Genomic DNA, 19542 nt, shown 5'->3' on the forward strand with positions numbered 1-19542 from the left:
AAGGATCTTTTGTGGTGTTCTAGGGAAGAGCAGGCTGTAAAACCTGAACTTCTTGCTAGGCTGAGAGTTGATTTCCTTGTTCCTGGAAGAATCAGTAGCTTCAGCCTGGACAGCCACAACCAGCAGGCTTTGGCAGCATGATCTGGGTGGACAGCAGGTCTTGCAGCTCCTCAGCCCATGAGGTCACTGGAACAATGCCACAGCTTCAGCTGAGGAGTCAATCCAAGATGTTTATCCCATTATCCTGTAGCTTTCTTAGAACTAGGAAGCAGGGCTGGGAATTCTGAAGGAACAGGCTTCCTACTCTGTGGGTGGCCAGATGGACAACAAAGAGGGCTCTGTGTGGAGCAGTTTGACTTAGGAACTCTCCTGGGTGAACCCCAGTAAGCTCAGGAGCCTGAAAGGGGCGAGGAAGAATAGCAGGGAAAGGTTATGTTCTGCAAAAACTAAGGAATGTTTGTGGCAGGTTTTTTCCATCTACATAAAAAAGTTCCCTTAAACTCGCTAACCAGTTCATTCTTTGGCAGTTCTGTCCAGCCAGTCTGGCATTTGTCCCTCAGCCCCTTGCCTTGGGATCTGAAACACTGTGTTTTGCTCAGGAATGGTGGGTGAACACAGTCTGTTTTATTTATCATCCATTTATCAACATCTGTAGGTAATTTTTAAAGCAGGTGAGACCAAAATAAGTATAGAGGAAAAATTTGTGTTCAGAATTAAATATTAAAAGACAAAACAACTCAGACTGAGACCAGACCTCTGGCTCCCAGTAAATTACCCTCCAGCTGCCCTGAGCAGATTTGAAAAACATTTTGGAAGCAGTGAGAGGAGAAAAATCCCACAGAATAGCTAGAACCTCTCCCCTACTTTTGATCTTGGACTATTTGGAGGATTAATATCCACTGAATCCTCCAAGGCTTAGTTTTCCTTCACTATAAATAGCTCCTGTAAGGGAAGCCATGTTGGACCTTGCCTGTCCATCCTGCAAATCCAAGTGTGGAGCAAACAAAATGCAGCTGGAAACAGATTGGGTGGTATGGAAAGGGAACAGTGTTCTCTCCTCCTGAACAGACATTGATAATGATTTGTGACACATCTATGCAAGAAACCACTGCAAGAAACATGTAACTCCAATAATCCCCTGTGCACCCAGGGAAATAAAGGTTTAAAGAACTATGGTGAAATAGCTCATCCATTCATAGAAAAGCTGGAGCTGTGGGGATGGAAATCCATTCCTTTAATTTCCTGCATGGTTTTGGATTAGTCAGTAAGCCACAGTCGCTGTGGCTGTGGAATCTTGGTGTTGCAGCATAAGAAAAACAACAAAGCGTTACATAAGAAGGAGATGTTTACTTGTAGCAGGTCTGATTAGAGAATTAACCTGAAATCATGATGTCAGGAATATTGGGATAGAGCATCTGGACACCTGAAGTATGTCTGAGCTTCTCTGATTTGAACTCCCAGATTTGCAGCAGCACTTGGCTTTGGCCAGAGCTGTTCTGCAGAAAAATTCCCTCACAGTCACCTTGGGTGATTTTTGTACAAAATTGCCAATGAGCATCCAAGTCCCAGGAAATCAGCACACATGTATTTTTTGCTGGCTTGTCTTGTTAAATGTACTTACTATTTTACATGCATGTGGTTGCCAGTTTACCACTCAGATCCTTTATTAAGTGCCTTTCTTTATCACCTCACAGGAAGCAACATCCAAATTTGCCAACCTGGACAGCAATGAGAAGGAAAATCATAAAAAGTCACAGAAGCGACTGCAACTTCAAAAAAACAAGGTGTGTTTGGGGGTTTTCCTCCCCTTTTTGAACTGGTAACATTATTAACCCTAACTGGTCCATTCTATAAGAAGCAAATTCTAGAAAGGTCTTCACCAGAGTGAATGGGCAGGAGGGACTGATGTTTATAAACATATGATCATCACTTCCAGCTCTTTTTTTGGTCCTACAAGAAAGAGTTACATTATCTACTCTTGCAATTTCCGTGTAGTAAGATATGTGCTGCTGTAAATACTGGAGTTCTTGTGATTAAAAAAATTAACTCTGGCAGAGCAGAAATCTCATGTACTTTCAAACATATGACGAAGCTGATGACATACCAGCTGGAAAATTGCACAGGCTTCTACAGAGATTGCTTTGTAAAATGTGTCTGGGATCCAGTCTGCTGGTGAAAATGGTTTTTCTTTCAAAGCTGGCAAAGGTTTAAAAGGACAGGGGGAGAGAAATCTGGAATAGTGAGGCAAAAGTGCTGAACTTGATTTTTGTCTGTCTAGTTCTTTGACTGGAAAAAATATAGATCCTTCTGGATGGTAGAAACAAGTGTTTCCTTTGCAAGTGTAGAGCCAGCCTGAACTCTGCAAGTGCTGGCAGTCTAGAAGTTCAAAGTGTCAATAATTAGCATTAAAATGCAGTGGGTGGCTGGGGAAGATGGTCACTTCCTGGAGAGAAAAGAATGGTGGCTTGATTTGACTTTGCTATCACAAGGTATAATCACACATCATTAAGTAGAACCCCACAGGGATGAAGCAGAAGCTGCTCACACAGGCTGGCCAGGAGATTCCCCAGCTCCTCCTCCTGCAGCAGGTGACAGAGGGACCCTGTCCCTGGCCCTCAGTGCTTCTCCCAAAGGCAGGGTTTCCTGGGGATCCACTGTGGGGAATCAATGATGGCAATACTGTAATACAAAACCACTGGGTAATACCTGTGAGAGCATCCTGGTCTCACTGGAATTGGATTTAAATTCTAGATTATCTAATGAAAATGATGTAATGAAAGAAAACAATTATAGGACTGATGCTTGGTTAAGGAGATTACTTTAATTTCATTTCCTTACACAGGAGTGTTCTGGAATTCTAATTATTCTCATTTTTCAGTCAATTAATCCAGCATTGCTCTGCTCACTTGCAGGGGGTGATGCAAGGCACGGTCCCTTACCTTGGCACTTTCTTGACTGATCTTATCATGCTTGACACAGCCCTTCAGGACTATGTCGAGGTAACTTGGGGCGATTTTTTGGAACCTTAAGTATCCTCCCTGCCTTCCTAACTGAGTTTACTTGTTTCTGCATCCTCTCCTTCTGCAGCTCTTAAAAGGGAAAAAAGGAAAGCAATATGCAGTGTTATTAACTAGAACTTGTGTGAAGTTTTGTGCATTTATCTCAAGGTACAAGTCTGGCTCTTCTCTGATCTCTTCTCTTTCCTTCCAACAGGGTGGTCTGATCAATTTTGAGAAGAGACGAAGGGTAAGTTGAATGTTCTGTGATTTTTGGTTTATTGATACCCTCTGGGCAAGGGCCTCTGTCTTTAGCAGCTGAACCAGACCTGGAGGCAGGAGACCTTTGCTTTCCAGAACACGCAGTAGTGAATATCTTCCTTCTCCTGCAGGAAATCCTTTGTAGGTGAAAGTCAGCAGAGAGCAAACCAGGTGGAGAGGACTGAGAAATAAATGCTGTCAGTCTCTCCTTTCAGCCTGATCCTTGTTGGTCAGAGATAAGTAATGTCCTGTAGGAGCAAAGGTGCTGGGGTTACTGTGGGCTGAATGAAGTCAGGCCAAATCTCCATCCTGGGCCTTTGAAAGCAGACCTGGACTTGGCTGAGATGGAGCCATTTCCTCCCCTTAAGTGCTCAATAACTGCCCTAAACAATCCAGGGTTATTCTGGCAAAGTGTGTGTACAAGTGCAGTTACAGAAGAGTAGTACACTCAGGTCACATTCCTTAAGGATAGCATTTTACATTCCTCTGGATCAAGTGTGAGTGCACATTGTGGATCCTAGGAAATAAAGCCCACCCGTATTGTTAGAAAACTGGTTCTTGAAATAGTTACTTGACTGAAACTGAACTTCACATCAAGCTAAGTTTGTCCTGGATCCCTCATTGTATGAATAAATATGATCTTGTTTTCTAATTAGACTTTCTATGTGATTATTTCTTTTCATAGGAATTTGAAGTCATTGCCCAAATCAAGCTCCTGCAATCTTCATGCAACAGCTATTGTCTGGTACCAGACCAAAAATTCATCCAGTGGTTCAGGAGGCAGAGACACTTAACAGAGGAAGAGAGGTAGGTCCTCAGTGCAGCTGGCAAACTCTGTTCTCACCCCCACACACCTGGGCAGGTCAGGGCAGGGACATACAAACACTGGAGTTTTAAAACCTATTATAAGGAGGTGAAATATCCCCTTGGCCGTGGTAAAATGCAAGCAGAGCAGTGCTCCTCTTTGTCGTGCTGCAACCTTCTCTGAGGTGAAAACAACTGAAGGACTCTGGGATTTCTTGAATGTTGCTGCTGTGAGATGTACAACTAAATGGCAAACACTGTACAACTAAATAAACTATACAACTAAGTGACATTGTATTACTAAATAACATTGTTTGCAAATATTCACCTGCTGGCCTCTGTCCTGCAGTTACAAACTCTCACGTGAGGCTGAAACAGCTGCTGATACCAACATCCTGTCTCCAAAATCCCAGAAAAGCATGGTGAAGAGGATCAGCACGTGAGTTATGATGGGGCAGAGGTGTTTTGGGGTGGGAATATGGACCTGGATAACTCAAACAAGCAGTGCTCATTTAATCAGCTGCAGAACCTGGCTGGGGATCCACAACCCTGCATTGCTTTAAGGAGAAATGCAGCCTTGTGGCTGAAGCTGTCCCTTTGTGTTGCTAGCAGCAGTCATGAGGATTATTAAGGATAGGAGAGACTAGAATAAAAATCCTTCCTATGGTGTCAAGAAAAGGAACCATTTTAGTGATGGATTATAATTCAGTACCTATTGTGTAATAGCTTCACTGAATGCAGCAGGAAAACAGTAAAGGAGGATAAAGTCTGGTCTATTATTAGTATAAATTGCTATAGACATGCAAAAATTCCTTGCAGGATTTTAATACGAAAGTTAAGGTTAGGAAAAAGGCATTTGATAGTGGAAACAACTAGCTGGAGAAGGAAAAAAACATCATGGGGACATGGTCCAATTAGGTATAACAGCACAAAGATTCAAACAGGAGGTAGGTAGAGGACAGGGCCATGCAGCTGGACATGGGAAACAAGAGGAATGCAGGAAAAGCTACATGGAATAAAGCAGAGCTCAAAGATTGAAGTAAAAATATCTGCACTCTGAATGTGTTTTGCAGATGAATACTGTAGAAAGGCAGTCAGTGACACCTCTCCAAGCTGTATTAAATCAGTAACTGCATGCTGATGCTCCCTGCTCTTCCTCTTGGTGGGTCAGACCAGCTTGTTTTGTTTCCTTTGATACTCCTTTCGAGGCACTTGACCTGCATTTAGAAATGAGCTTGGAGAGGGAGCACCTTTAATTTACACTTTATAATCTCCTTATTTGTGTATATCTCCAGCCTTCCAGAGAGGAAGGCCTGTGGAAACCTAATAGAGGGCAGGGATTGGCAGCGGGGTGAATTTGCTCTTTGAAGCCCCTTTTTTCTGTAAAATGAGCTTGAAAATGTGAAGAGATGGGAGTGTTCTAGTGGGGCATGAGCTGGCTGTGGCCTTGCAGCCGTGGGCACTCTGGGTCAGGAAGGTGTTGTGTTAGCCTGTAACAAAGCCTCTGGACAAACTATATAAACACCACAAAGGAAATGACAACAAAGGCCACTCCAGAGAGGAAAAAACTACAGAATGAAAGAGTTCTGAACCAAGGGACAGCTTTGGTCAGCTCAGCTCTCACTTACTGGCTTTTATGCTTTCTTTCTTTCTATACTAGACTTTTTCTGGGCACTGATGTGTTCACCCCACCCAAAGAACCACCCCTGAAGAGCTCTCCTGTAGGAGGGAGCTCCGGGGAAAGCACGGATTCAGCCAGTGTTTCATCGTGTGAGTTTAATCACTCTGAAACTGAGGATGTGTGTGTGACTCCTGTCTCTAGTCCTGAGGACCCTCTGAAAAAGGTACAGCTGAGGCCTCTGCATGTTGCAGGCAGGCCCAAGATACTTGCCAAGGCTCTTGGTCTTGACTAAAGCATTTGTTTTAGTGAAATGGAGAGAGAAATGTGTAAAAATGGAAGTAGTCCAGTCAGGGTTCTTGCACAGTGTTGTCCCTTACAGTGGGTTTGTTCCTGTCTGGAAGCTTTTGAGCAATGCAGAGGGAGAGAAAAGCAAACGCTGAGCAGGGGAAGGAAGGGGGCAGTTTCAAGGGGAACGGCAGAGAGGAGGGCTGTGTGTATTTCCACTTGTGCAAAGGCTCTCACCTGGAGCAGGAGTGCCTGTGACACCCTGTGCTCCTTCCCAGCCGGTCCCAGTTCCTGGCTGGCTGCCTGCAGCCTCTTGCTGTTCCATGGATCTGCTGCCACCTCCTGGGCTGCCCTCACTGCGAGCCCAGAGCATCCCCAGCAGGACAGAAATTGTCACTGAATGCTGTAATCGATCAAATGAAGTTCAGTTTTCAGTTCAGGCTGGGATCCCCCTGCCAGCAGGCTGGGCAGAGTGTGGGTGACTGAGGTTTTGTCTGTGCCTTCTGCTTTGTCCCGTTCCTCTGGCACAATGACACAGCCAGCCACACCAAACGTCCCCTTTGTGACGACAGCACTTTCCTTTCTGTTGTGCAGATCTCTGGCTACTCCTGTTCTCCTGACTCTCCCATGAGCACGCCTTCCTCAGGGCTGTCATCTCTACCCTCATTCGTGCTGGCCTCCAACGACGACAAGAGCTCCGTGGGCTCCGACAAGGGCTACGACTCCGACAAGGGCTCCATCAGCTCCGACAAGGGCTCTGGCTCCAGCAAGGGCTCTGTCTTTGATGCTGGCTCAGGCTTGGACAGTGGCTCCATCCCCTCCAGGGACTCAGGATCGATGCTGAGCTGTGCCCCCAGAGTGCTGCCCGTGTACAACCGGCAGAGCGAGGGCTCCTGCATCATCCGGGTCAGCATGGACGGGCTCCACGCCAGCGTCTACAAGAGCATCCTGGTGAGTGGCACGGCTCTGGGCTCGAAAGGCGTGTCCAGGGGGGTGACTGAACCCATCACTGCATTCTGAGAGCACCCCTTCTCTGAGCTGGCTCATCAAACCTGGCTGGAACGGGAAAACGGCACATGGTGCTCTGCGGAATGGAGCCTGGTAGGAATGAGATGTTTTAAAATAGCTTTAGGGAAGTTTCTGGTCTGGAAATTGTTCTATAAAAAAGCTCCAGGCGAAGCTCTGTGAGCACACTGAGGTGTTGACATATGATGGTACATTTTCCTTGGAGCAGCCTTCCCCAGGAGCTGGTTTCTGGAAACAGGGAGCTGCAGGGAAGGGAGCTGACATGGACCTTTAATTGCACAGCTTCTCCCAGTGAAGAAGGGACAATCTCCCTCCTCTTGCCAGACCAGCAGCCATAGAATTCAGGCATTTCCCTCTCTGCTTATTCCACAGACATGTCCCAGTGATGCCACTGGTGCTGGACCATGGGTGATGTGGCTTAGCTCAGCTAGGGGGGACACAAATGTGGGATAGTTCCCAGCATCTTTAGTTCCGGATTTTAATGGTCTCATTTCCCCAAATCCAGCAAGTTGTTCCTTGAGGGCCTGATTTGGCTTCTCGTGAGATTGCAGGAGGTTCTGGAGGAGCTGTGTGTCTGCTCCAGATGCATTTCCACAGCACACAGCAAACCCAGCTACAAGGCCAGAAAGCTTTGCAGGATGTCCAAGGAAGTGCTTAGCACAGGAGCCTGCAAAGCAGCTGGGGCAGCTCTTCATGGGGGCTTTTGTGGCTGGTGAGAGCGAGGTCTCTCAGAGGGAGCAGACACTGGGATCTACTGCTGTCTCTACTAGTACTGTATCTGTGTCAGCTTGAACTAAAAAGCCACCCCCTCTAAATGTCAAAAATGCTAAGTTTAGTATCTGTCAGCACCTGCCCCTTTGCTACTGACCTGTTATTTCAGTTCTCTTCCAAGAACAAGCAGTCAGGTTTTCACTGACTACTAAATCGTGAGAGTGAATGAGAAGGATCTGTCATTGCACATTATCTTTCCAGATAACCAACCAAGACAGAATCCCTGATGTCACCCAGCGAGCCTTGCTGAAACACAACCTTGAGCCTGATGCAGTTGAAGATTATGAGCTTGTGCAGGTCATCTCTGAGGACAAAGGTAGGGAAGCAGAGCTCTGCTGCTGCCTGGAAAGTTCTGTTGGATTTCAAAGGGAAGAGTAAAATGGGAAGCATTACAAATGCTGCTGACAGGTCACAGCTGCCATTGAGAATGCCCTGGCTGCTCAGGGGTGGTTACTGCCAGCACAGGCACAGCCAGCTCCTGGGCTGCCAGGCTGTGTGCCTTGCAGCCATAGAGTGACCACAGGATTTTAGGTTCTGCCTCCCTGGGACCAGGCCCTCGGATCCCACCCATCGTCAGCCTTCTCTGAGAGTCTGGAGGGCCTCTGCCAGGCTGAGCATTCCTGGCCTGGCCTACCCCTCCTGCCCTGCTCCCTTTCCTGCAGGAAGCTGCTCCCGATGCTGCTGTGGCAGAACAGGGAGATGGCCCCATCCAGCTCCCTGTCCCCTCTCAGCTCTCCTGCTGCTGTACCCCCTTCCCCATTAACGCTGCTCTGCCCTGTTCTGCAGAGCTGGTGTTCCCCCGCGACGCCAACGTCTTCTATGGCATGAACAGCCACGTGAACTTCGACTTCATCCTGCGGAAGAAGGCAGAGCTGCTGGGCTGAGCCTGCACCTGCGCTGCCCTCCCGGCTCTGGGGAATCTGCTGCAATTCCCTGTTGAAAATGTGCAATTGGAGCAATGGGCAGCCCTGGTGCAAAGGCTCCAGGCTGCTACATTGGTCTTGAGGACACCCCATGAGCCACCTCTGTGAGAAAAGGGTCTTCTTCATGCCAGTATTATACAGAAGATCATCTGAACTTATTTTTATGGAACTGAAGCAAATTCTGTGTATGTCTGCCTGAAGCAGCTGAGATTTTTTTGCACTTGTTCTACACCAGAGAATGACCCATTTTGGATCTTGTTTCCAAAGAACTTTAAAATGGATGAACTGCACTTGCCTTTGCATGAACATCATGAATGGGACAAACAGACACTACTTTGTGTTGGATGGAGGTCTTAATGTCACGACAGGGTGATTTCCCTTGGACTTGGTTAAGCCAAGGACCAGAACTTGATGCCTTTTGTGTGCACTCCCATGTGATGGATGGACATCCTCCAAGTGTGCAATTCCTCTGCCAGAACTGAAATGTGAACCTCTTTAAAAGCCATAAGTAAGACGCTGGATTGTATGCAGCCCTCATTTGAGACTCATGAAATACACACAGTATTTCTGGTTCTGCTGGTAGCACTGTGCATGCCAGCACAGATCTAGCAGTTATTATCCAAACAGCTTAGGATTCTTAAGGATCATCAGTTAAAATAGAGTTTTATCCATGCCTGGGCCTTTTACCCCCAGTTTTGTGGCACTAATTTGCAACACAGGGCTCAGGTAAGTTTTACACTACATTTTGATTTATCACTTCTGTTTACAGGAAGGTAAAACAGACCGACTGTGGGTCTCCTGTACATCCAAGAGTCCTGTGGCAGGTCCCACAAGCCTGGTGTAGGTCATAGCCTGAACAATTTATGAATTCCAGTTGTTTGTTTAGAGGGTGACAGAGTGGGGGGTTGTTACTGAGCCTTAACCTTTGCCCGGAGTTAGGGCAAAACTACAAGTTCAGTTTTCTCTGCTTTTGGTGTCTGTACAGTGCAGTTCCTTGTGTACATAGCATAGCTCCTAATGTATATAGTACTGCTCACTCAGAGGGTGTATGGCAGCGTTAAGCTGAAACGTAAATGTTCTGGATTTTAAAATTACACTTTGCAAATGTTTATATATGTTATGTTTTTAACTGCTTACCTGTAATCTTTATATGATAAGTATATAAATTGTTTTTCATTAATATTTGCCTGGAATCTGTCAATTTCCTTCTATTAGTGCATGTCAGGTGTGTAAAAACACTTCACACTACTTCCCTTGCTGTCACTTTCTTCAGCCTCTCCACTTTAAGTGATTGAACTTCTCAACAGCAAAGCCAAAGCCCTCCAATACATCAGCCATGCACACAGCCTCTGAGAGATAGGGATATTTTGTGCTATTTCTTGAGGTTTCAGCTTAAAGATTTCTGTAACTGGGTAATTAAGATTTTACACCCATTTTACATCTTCTGCATGAAATTATTCTCTTTTGAGTCACTGAATGACTTCTGAGGCCAGGTAATATGAAAGAAGTGCTTTGAGTGTATCCATTTCTCCCCATTGTCTCAACCATGGTATTTTTCCTCCAACTCAAATACCTTGTATGTTTTTTAAATCCATGCTCTGTTTGCTGGTGAGGAGCACGCTGTGATGATGCAGGGAAATACGTGTCAGTACACAGGGAAACCCCACAGCAAGGGGAAAGGAAGGAGAGGCTGCTCAGAGGCACTGAGGTGGCTCTGTCATGAACAAAAAACATGAGGAGGGTGGAAGACGTGGCTCTCAGTCACACAGTGACACTTGACAGTGCTGGGTATTCACCTGGTCACAGAGCCCTGCTCCTGCAGGAACTTCTCACCAATGCCTCTGGCACTTCCAGTGTCCTTCACACAGGCCATGTGGGCTCATAAAGCAAGAGACCTGTGGAGGAAGCAAGAGGGATTGTGAGGAAGGAATGACCCAGGCTGTGTGTGGGCCTATGGTGCAACCTCCATACTCACCAGGTCGTGTGGGCATCTGCTCCCACATGGACACCAGCAGGAACTTGGCTTCCAGGTGGGAACTGCAGCATGGGCCCCTTTATACAGCCCGTGACTCCATGGGAGAGGGACACAGCCAAGAATCCCTTGAGCTGGACTTCATTAACCTCTAGTTAACATTCAGGGTCAGGCTGGAGGGGGCTTGGAGCAACCTGGTCTAGTGAAAGGTGTCCATGCCCATGGCAGGGGGTTGGACTGAGTGACCTTTAGAGGTGCCTTCCAGAACCCAAACCATTCCAGCACTCTCCTCCCACACAATGAAGAACACACAGAGCTGCTCATCTTGCACCAGGTTCTATGTATTATCAGACCGGCTGACAGGTAATAACATGTCTTCTGCAGCAGAAAGCACAACATTGATCAGTAATTATTCAAAAAAACAAAAATTAAAACCAAAACCCCAGCCACACACACTCAAAGCACAGATCTGCCAGCAGGTGAGCCCCCAGATGGCAATTCCAGGAGGGAATCTTCCCACTGCCCAGAAGCTCCAGGTCTGTGCCAGTATAGTCCGTGATCACCTGGCCTCTGAGAAAGGTTTTTTTAAAAAAAATAAACACCATATCTTGCTGGCATGTGAGCCAACAGCAAAAACATCAGAACTCATCCAAGACACAGAAAAGTTCGCTCCTCACATGAAAAAATATCCAGGCAAGTCGCCTTTCCGTCCTGTAACCCACAATTCTATCGGGCTGTTGAGAGTTACATTGCTGTAGGCTCTTTTGGTTTTAGAAGGAGAGTTTGTAACCTAACCTCTTACATTTTAAGTTCCCAAAACTCCTACACTTGCTTTTATGGCCTGAATAAACAGGCCTGCCGACAGGTTGTGGGGTTTTGTTTTCCTGAAGGGCTAAGTTGAAGCAGAGGTGAAGCAGGATGCGACAGACCAACTCTGCCTGCATTCCCTTCAGGCAGTGCAGACACAAATAAATCCAGCTACCTCCATGTGCATGGCTTCCATGACTTCAGACATTCCAAGACACCCGTTCTGGATCCAGAGGCCTGTTTAGATGGGATGCAGCAAGACTGAAAATGAGCTGATGGGAAGCCAGCACTGCTTTTGTACAGGAGTGTGATGGGGAGAAGACATGACAGAGGAGCACTGCTCTCCTGCATTGAACATTTTGGGGAAATATCTTGATTCTTATAGGAATCCCTTTGGAAAACAAACCCAAATCCCCCAGATGCTCAGCAAACAGGGTGGTAAAAGCCTACAGACCTACAAGGAGTAACAGTAAGGGAGCAGCCCAGGTACAGCCATCCCGAAAGGCACTGACATTTGTACACCTCTATATATTAATCTTTATAAATACAGTGTTCTACATGAGGATCTGTGGAACGATGTACTCCCAGGCTGGTTTCTTCTAACAAAAGCTTGCCAGGGCTTTTGCTTGGATCTGGAACACTTCTTCTTCCTCCTTGGTGTCCCACCCTGTCCTCGGCGGCCTGGGCAGGTGTCCGGCCCAATCCCGCGCACGGCCCTTGGAGCGGTGGGAAGGAGACCACATGAAGAGCTGCTCTACAACTTTCAAGGGTGAAAAGCTAAAGTGTGAGGCAGGTTCAGCTGTCAACAGAGTCCCGAGGAGGTGGGCAGTCATAGCTCATCCCTGGATGACGGCGTGTCCAGGGAGGGCAGGGCATCCTTGTTCTGGGCGTCGCTGTGGATCTTGTCCTGCTGCCGGGACTTCCAGGAGTGCGTTCTGTCCCAGTCCGTTGACACGGTCTCGTTGTCCCAGATGGTGGAGGTCTCGGTGTCGCTGAGGTAGCCCGGCTGCCCCGTGTAGTGCGTGGGGTAAACAAGCAGGGGTTCTGCTGAGAAGGCCTTCAAGTCTCTGGACTCGTAGTACTCCATGTACTTTGTGCTACAGAGGGGAGAAACACCGTCAGCAACACAGGAACCTTCACTGGTGCCAAGCCTGTCCCGGGGAGACACGGCCAGTCCAGGGAGCCGACTGGTCTGGGAGTGGGGGTAGGTGCTGGGGTACAGCCAGAACCACGTCCTTACAACCACCCACACCTGTACAACCAAAGCCCGCTCCCAGGGACACACAGGTGCCTCAGACAAACAGCCCTGCCCCGGGCATTCCCCTCCGTCACCTCCTTGGACCTGCGCCAGGAGGACAAAACCAAGCACCACAAGGAGTCCCCACCAACCAGGCTGCCAACAAGATCTGGTTCAAGATCGGTCAGCAAGACCCAGCCCATATCTCCCTGAGCCACAGGGGGACTTACACAGGGTGCTTGTTGTACATGATGGGCAGGAATTCATCCACAGGCAGCATCTTGCTGAAGGGCTCAGCCCCGATGAGCTTCTGGGCCCCGTGGAAGGAGATGGCGTAGCCCAGGGTCCAGTAGGAGTAATCGGCTTCCACCAGGTTCCGGACATTGGGAACGGCCCTCTCGGGCTCCTGCACCTGCATCCTCTTCCGGCCAATGTAGCTTCAGGGTGAGAAGATCAAGGAGATGGGAACCAAAGTGAATCCACAGCAGAGTTAGGACAAGACTATTTGTGTCAGCCAGGCCAGGGCAAAGGACCAATCCCAGCAGCAATCCCTGACCCAGCTCACAGATTTCCATCCTGCACCACTGCCAGACATCCAAGTCTCACCCCAGTGGGTGGGACAGCTGTGAAAGGCTTCCTAAGGGAGCTAAGATGACAGTCTGAGGCTCAGGACTGAGCTGTGCTGGTTCCTCTGTCAGCATCTCCAACACAGCTGAGGTCAAACAACATTGTCCACACCATGGGCAGGGATGGTGCCCACGGGGCCTCCTGGCAGCCCAGAGGGCAGATGTGTCATGCTGGGAAGAGCTACCAAGAAGGCTGTGCCACCATGCCCTGCACTGCAACATCAACCTGCACCTCTGCCATGCCCCAGCAGTGCTGCTGACCTCCCCACGTGCCCAGGACTCCCAGAGGAGCAGGAACTTACATCAGCTCCCAGTCTAACTGGGCTTGCTCGATGTCGTCCATCAGCCTCATGAGCTTCCTCTTGAACTGGTGCTCGAAGCGCACATCGTCCTCAATGACGAGTGTCTTCTCCAGGCCCCTGCTCACCACCTGAAACACGAGGGCTCCAACGTGAGCACAGTGGCCTCCATGGGTGCCCTGCTGTCACTGGGGCCACCCTGACCCAGCACTGCCTCCCAGACCACGCAGACAGGGAGCTGGAGAACCACTCTGTGACATAAACATGATCTGCTAAGCCACTGGAACTTGCTCCTGCTCAGATACAGAATTAAGGGGAAAAAAAACAGGAGTGTTTCTTTAACCCCATTTGCTTTTCAAAATCTTTTTGCCTTTCTTCTAAGCAAGCTTGCCCCAGGCAGGATATTGAATGGACTGCAGAAACAGTCATGAAAATGTTCTGATAAAAATCACTTGGAGCTGAGGGCAAATGAATCCCAGAATCATGGAATGGTTTGGGTTGGAAGGGACCATCAACTTGTCCCCTTCCATACCTGCCATAGGCAGGGACTAGCCCAGGTTGCTCCAAGCCCAATCCAACCTGGCCTTGGACACTTCCACAGATGGGACAGCCACAGCTTCTCTGGGCACCCTGTACCACACTCTCAGCACTCTCACAGGGAAGAACTTCTTCCCAATATCCCATCTAACCCTGCCCTCTGGCAGTGGGAAGCCATTCTCCCTTGTCCTGTCCCTCCATCCCTTGTCCCAAGTGTCTCTCCAGCTCTCTTGGAGCCTCTTTACGTACTGGAAAAGGGGAGGTGTGAAAGGTGAACACTGCATTCAAAAAAAACCCCTGCAATCCTAGGAAATCAGTTCTATCCTACACTTCCAGAAACCTGGGCTGGATCCAATGCTCTGCACCAGGACTGGCTGTGCACCAGGACACAGCACCTTCCCGCAGAACCCTCGAGGCACCCCAAAATCCTCACCTCCTTCCAGATGTAGTAATGGCTCAGGAAGCAGCCGATCTCTCCTCTGGTCAGGGGTCTGGAGGAATAGGGGTCCCGGTATCCTGGCAGCATTTCGATGCTCAGAGCTTTGAGCTGACTTGTGTTCAGTGCTCTGGGAAACACGGAGTATTTATCACCATTGCAAAAAAAATAATAATTCAAGCCAGACACAGGCACAGCATGGGGAATGCTGCTGATGTTCAGGAAAAAGCCACACCTTGAGGAATTCCTACACTTGTTTTGCTCAAAAACACAGAGGAAAATTAACTTCTTGATTTACATCTCTAAATCAAGTTGCTATATTCTATCCTTAACTCTGCCAAAGACTTCTCATGGGACCACCAATTATCTTTAACTCTGCCAAGAACTTCCTGTGGGACCATCCACTTGCCAGGTGCTTGGCTTTGATTAATTTTCTGAGGCCTTGATAGGATCCAGGTCTCCAAGACCACTAGATGGTACATGGGCTCCTGTCTCCTTGAGGCCTTTTTGCAACTCACAGACTCAAAATTTCTGCCTTGGTTTCTCATTTTAAAAAGGTATTAACATACCTTAGAATCACAGAATTATTAAGATTGGAAAAGTCCTCTAATATTGTCAAATCTATGCATGAATCCAGCAGTTCTCCCAGGGATGGGGCTTCCACCACTGTCCCACTGCCCTGGGCAGCCTGTGCCAGTACCTGAGCACCCTTGGCATGAAGAATTTTTTCCCAGTTCTCCAGCCTGAGCATTCCCTGGCACAGCTTGAGGCTTTTTCCTCTTGTCCTCTCCCTTGTTCCCCGACCCCTCCCCAGCTGTCCCCTCCTGTCAGGAGCTGTGCAGAGCCAGAAGGTCCCTCCAAGCCTCCTTTTCTCCAGGCTGAGCCCTGCCAGCTGCTCCTCAAGACTTATGCTCCAGACCTTAGAGTAAGCTTGGAAAGGGCTGTGGCAGGGTTAACACTGCGGCACCACAGCTGTGTAGCACTAGGATGGACAATATTCCCAGGAGTTAACTGTTCCATTCACAGAAACCTGTGATTTTAACATGATTTGGACCCTAGTCTGAACCCCAGCACCCTGGTTCTCTCTCAGAGATTAACTAATTGCAAAGCAGGAAAGAAACAGAGCAGAATTGCCCCAAACAGATGGTCAGGGAGATCCAAGTGGTGCTCAGTCCCCCACGGAACCAACCCTGCTCTGCTGGAAGTAGGTCAGGGCATCCAAGGAGATGCTGTGAAGCAGTAAAGCACATCCCCCCTCTGAAAACACCCTCAAGCCCAACCAAAACTCACTTTCCATCCACAGCCTCCACTACCTTCACTGCAATCTCCTGCTCGTAGAGCGTCCGCAGCATCCGATCCCGCCGGTCCTTGCGACGCTTCAGGTTGATCATGAAAATCTGGGGAGAAGAGGAGAACATCAGGATCTCAGACTACCACCTGGGAGGGTGGGAGGGAGAAGGGAAGTCCTGATCCACCCCTCTCCAGCAGCCCCACTGGAAAAGCAGGTCTTGTGAAAATACCACGTGTGTTCCAAGTTGTCTAGAATTTGTCAGAAAGCTGAACTTGGTTTTGAGTTGAAAGTGTAAAGGCTTTTTCTCTAACGACTACTTTTTATGGAGTTTCATGGAGGAAGCTTGCTCTTTCAGGACGAAGAAAAGTGAGGAGAGACCAGTTAGAGCCAAGTGTGTAATTTCCAAAGACACAGGATGTTTAGGTTTGTATCAAACAGAGTAACATGACCATCTGCAGCATCAATCCTAGAGGAACACTGCCACTGCCTGGATTTCGGATTATCAGCAGGGCCAATAACCAAGTACAAGGCCATGGTAAAGAAAGGATTTTTGTGATTACTTCAGGCACTGCAAATCCACTGTGATCCCTGCCAGAGCAGAGAGACAAGGCTGAGAACAGAGAAGTCTTGGCAGGGCTCTATCCAAAGCCTTGAGGAGACTGGTGGAGGGCTGAGGACCCTCACTGCAGGTAACCCTCAGGGGCTCAGGGATATTTTTCAGTCCCAGGCAGGCTGGTACAAGCACAGCCTTGTAGCCCATGGAGCAAATCCTCATCCCAGTAAGAAGCTGAATGAGTTTCAGCTCAGCACAAATGAAAGAATAATAAACTGGATAAATAAAGCACAGCCACAAGGGACAATATGGAAAAAACCTGGATCAGCTGTGCCTTAAACACAGACACAGCTGGGTCAGGTCCAGCCTCAGGAGCCCCACAAACAGATGGAGCAGAGCACACTGAGAAGACAAAGGCTCCCCTGATCCCCACAACTCCCTTAGTCCCAGAGCCAGCCTGGCAGCTGCACACACAGGGCTGCTGGCTCTGGGAATAACACAGACACCAGGCAGTAGTCAGAGCCTGGCACGTCCCTCTCCAGGCATGGTTTGCATCCCTGGGGGTATCCAAGGTGGGCCAGAACTCAGCTGTGAGCCTGGATCCCCAACCTGCTCTCAGTTCTCCAGTGTCTCTCAGGTGAGAGAAATCCTACCCTCCTGCCACTGGAGAGCTTTCCCAAAGGCCCAATTTGTGGCACAGATGGAAGGGAGGTCAAGCTGCTCTGCAGTCATATGTAGAGCAAACAGCACAAGAACAGGGGAGTTAACTTGTTTTTCAGCCTCATTTCTGCCTTCTCTTCCTGGCTGGATTAAAACAGAATCATGGCATGGCTCAAGTTGGAAGGGACGTTAAGGACCAGGTGATGAGTGAGAAGACAAGACAATAACCAGCAGAACAGGCTCCTTACTTCATCAAACCCCATCTTGTCAGGGTGCTTCAGAGGGACTGAGATGAACTGAGAGGGCTCCACGGGAGGGCGATCGACTGAAAGAGAGGAGAGACCCCGAAGTCACCCTCGTGCACACCCTGCAGGGGACATGACGTGTCTGGAGGTGTCTCCCTCACGGGCTGGGCTCCCCTGGAGCTGGGATGAGGAGCCCCTGCAGCATGGGAACAGCAGGAAGCAGCACACAGCAAAGCCAGAGCCAGCACAGGGCTATGTGCCAGACAGACATCAGGAGGAAAACATGGACATGCAGCAGCCTTTTCCACATGAAAGATGCATTTGGTCTGGGGAAGTTGAGGGATTTTGTGGATGGGGTTGACCTGACCATGAAGCAATTACACTTCTAGGTAGAAAAGTGGTGGAAAATTTTGAAAACTGCATATCAAAACAAGATTAGAGTGAACAGGTTGGGATGCAGACTTCCAAGAGGATGAGAGCTGGGCTGCTGGCAGGAGAGCTCTGCAGGCAATAACTTGGGGGGGTCCATCATGGCAAAGGCACAGCAACTCACTCATGGCCTCGATCAGGGTGTGCACAAAATTCTCAGCTTCCTCCTGCAGGGACTGCTGCGGCTTCAGGGGCATGGGGAGGAACCCATAGTGCTCACGGTTGCAGACGAACATCTGAACTCCTGGGGATCACAGAAAAGCAGAAACCACAATCAGGCCTGCTAGCAGGGCAGTGCACTGCTCTGTGGCTACATAGCCACAAACACTCGTGCCAGGACCTCAGTCCCAAGAAGTTCTGCTTTGTAAGCAAACAATTCAAAATCATTCTAGTTCTGCTTTCCGTTTTGCCTGGCTGGCAGCAAGTGGCCTCTCACATAAAACCAATCCCTACTGGCTGCCTTCAAGGGCCTGGGCTGACAGGGGATGTGGCTTCCCATTGAAACAGAGTGGGTTTAGATTGAATATTGGGGAGGAACTGTTCCCTGGGAAGGTGCTGAGGCCCTGGCACAGGGTGTCCAGAGAAGCTGTGGCTGCCCCTGGATCCCTGGAATGTCCAAGGCCAGGTTGAATGAGGCCTGGAGCAATCTGGGCTTGTGGAAGGTGTCCCTGAAACGAGGTGATCTTTAAGGTCCCTTCTAACTCCACCTATTCTATTCTTTATCACTGTTTCCTTTTGTTTTGGCTAGGAAATAAAGGCAACGCATTTTCACCCGTGCTGGCAAAGACTTTAAGGAATACATATTACAACAACCTTTGAAATGCCAAGTCACCAGCAAACACAGTCCTTTCCTCTGCAGAACTAATTTCTACTGTGCCCTGAAGATTAAAGGAAAATCCCAGAGTGAGACACCAGTGAGGAGAACAGATGTGATAATGTTAACATCCTTCAGCTCAAAAGCTTTTGCAACTGCTTATTGAAGGTGGGAAACAGAGAGAAGCTGCAAAGCCTGTCCTTGGAGCAGATGCATTTGCAGGGCACAGACTCACCCAGTGGGAACATCCCAGCATCAGCAGAACGCTTTTCCCTCTGGGATGACAAGGATTTGCTCACCACTGGCTGTGACTCTGCCTTTCACATCAGGGAACACACTCAAAAGCCACATCCAGAGAAGCCAAGGAAGTATTTCCGTTGTTTTTCATTGAGTTCTGGTAAGGTCCTTTATTAACTCAAATCAAAGCTGCTAGAACCCAAGCAACCAGCCAAAAAATGCCTTTGTCCTTTTTTTTTTAAAAAGTGAAACAAGCTTAGCCAGCCCCCTCCCTCGAGGAAATAAATGAAAAGCAGACACTACCTGGTGTGCTGATGCTTTCATCTATTAGTGCCCCTAATCCATGGTATTTTTAGCAGAATGGAACTGCTGGCACTAATGACTCCGGTGTTCTCTCATTTTAAGTTCTACAAGTAAATTGCTGGCTATGCTACTTGCCAAAACACATTCAGCTGTCAGCTGCAATTTAGGTAAATGGCAGAATAAAAAACTACTACCTGCAGACATTAATGGATTTGGCACTGATCTTATCAACTAATCTTATCTGGCTCACTGATCTCCGTTCTTATCTTCCGCTGCCTTGAACATATTTAATCTGCACAGATTCACACCAGTGTCCCTGCTCTGTTGGGATAAAATGGTAAAGCTTCTGTAAAATAGGGAGGGGGACTCACTCTCCAGCTCTGTTTCTATATTAAAGTTAAATGATTGC

General features: G+C 48.3%; 2 protein-coding genes across 2 annotated transcripts in view; one reads left to right on the forward strand and one right to left on the reverse strand.

Moving 5' to 3' along the window:
* Positions 1-9880, forward strand: part of RGL1 (ral guanine nucleotide dissociation stimulator like 1) — a 53193-nt gene extending 43313 nt beyond the window's left edge. The window contains exons 10-18 of the mRNA XM_021525119.2: positions 1695-1784; positions 2913-2999; positions 3214-3246; positions 3943-4064; positions 4411-4500; positions 5722-5905; positions 6562-6918; positions 7966-8080; positions 8551-9880. Of these exons, the coding sequence (XP_021380794.2) occupies positions 1695-1784; positions 2913-2999; positions 3214-3246; positions 3943-4064; positions 4411-4500; positions 5722-5905; positions 6562-6918; positions 7966-8080; positions 8551-8648 (1176 nt within the window). The 3' untranslated portion in view covers positions 8649-9880. The remainder of the gene's footprint in view (positions 1-1694; positions 1785-2912; positions 3000-3213; positions 3247-3942; positions 4065-4410; positions 4501-5721; positions 5906-6561; positions 6919-7965; positions 8081-8550) is intronic.
* Positions 9881-10979: 1099 nt separating this feature from the next.
* Positions 10980-19542, reverse strand: part of COLGALT2 (collagen beta(1-O)galactosyltransferase 2) — a 44394-nt gene continuing 35831 nt past the window's right edge. The window contains exons 6-12 of the mRNA XM_021525121.2: positions 17904-18023; positions 17354-17430; positions 15892-15998; positions 14599-14731; positions 13632-13759; positions 12934-13140; positions 10980-12563 (exon numbers count right to left, since the gene is read on the reverse strand). Of these exons, the coding sequence (XP_021380796.2) occupies positions 12296-12563; positions 12934-13140; positions 13632-13759; positions 14599-14731; positions 15892-15998; positions 17354-17430; positions 17904-18023 (1040 nt within the window). The 3' untranslated portion in view covers positions 10980-12295. The remainder of the gene's footprint in view (positions 12564-12933; positions 13141-13631; positions 13760-14598; positions 14732-15891; positions 15999-17353; positions 17431-17903; positions 18024-19542) is intronic.

This window comes from Lonchura striata, chromosome 9 (assembly GCF_046129695.1).
Source record: "Lonchura striata isolate bLonStr1 chromosome 9, bLonStr1.mat, whole genome shotgun sequence".
NCBI classification, from domain to species: Eukaryota; Metazoa; Chordata; class Aves; order Passeriformes; family Estrildidae; genus Lonchura; species Lonchura striata.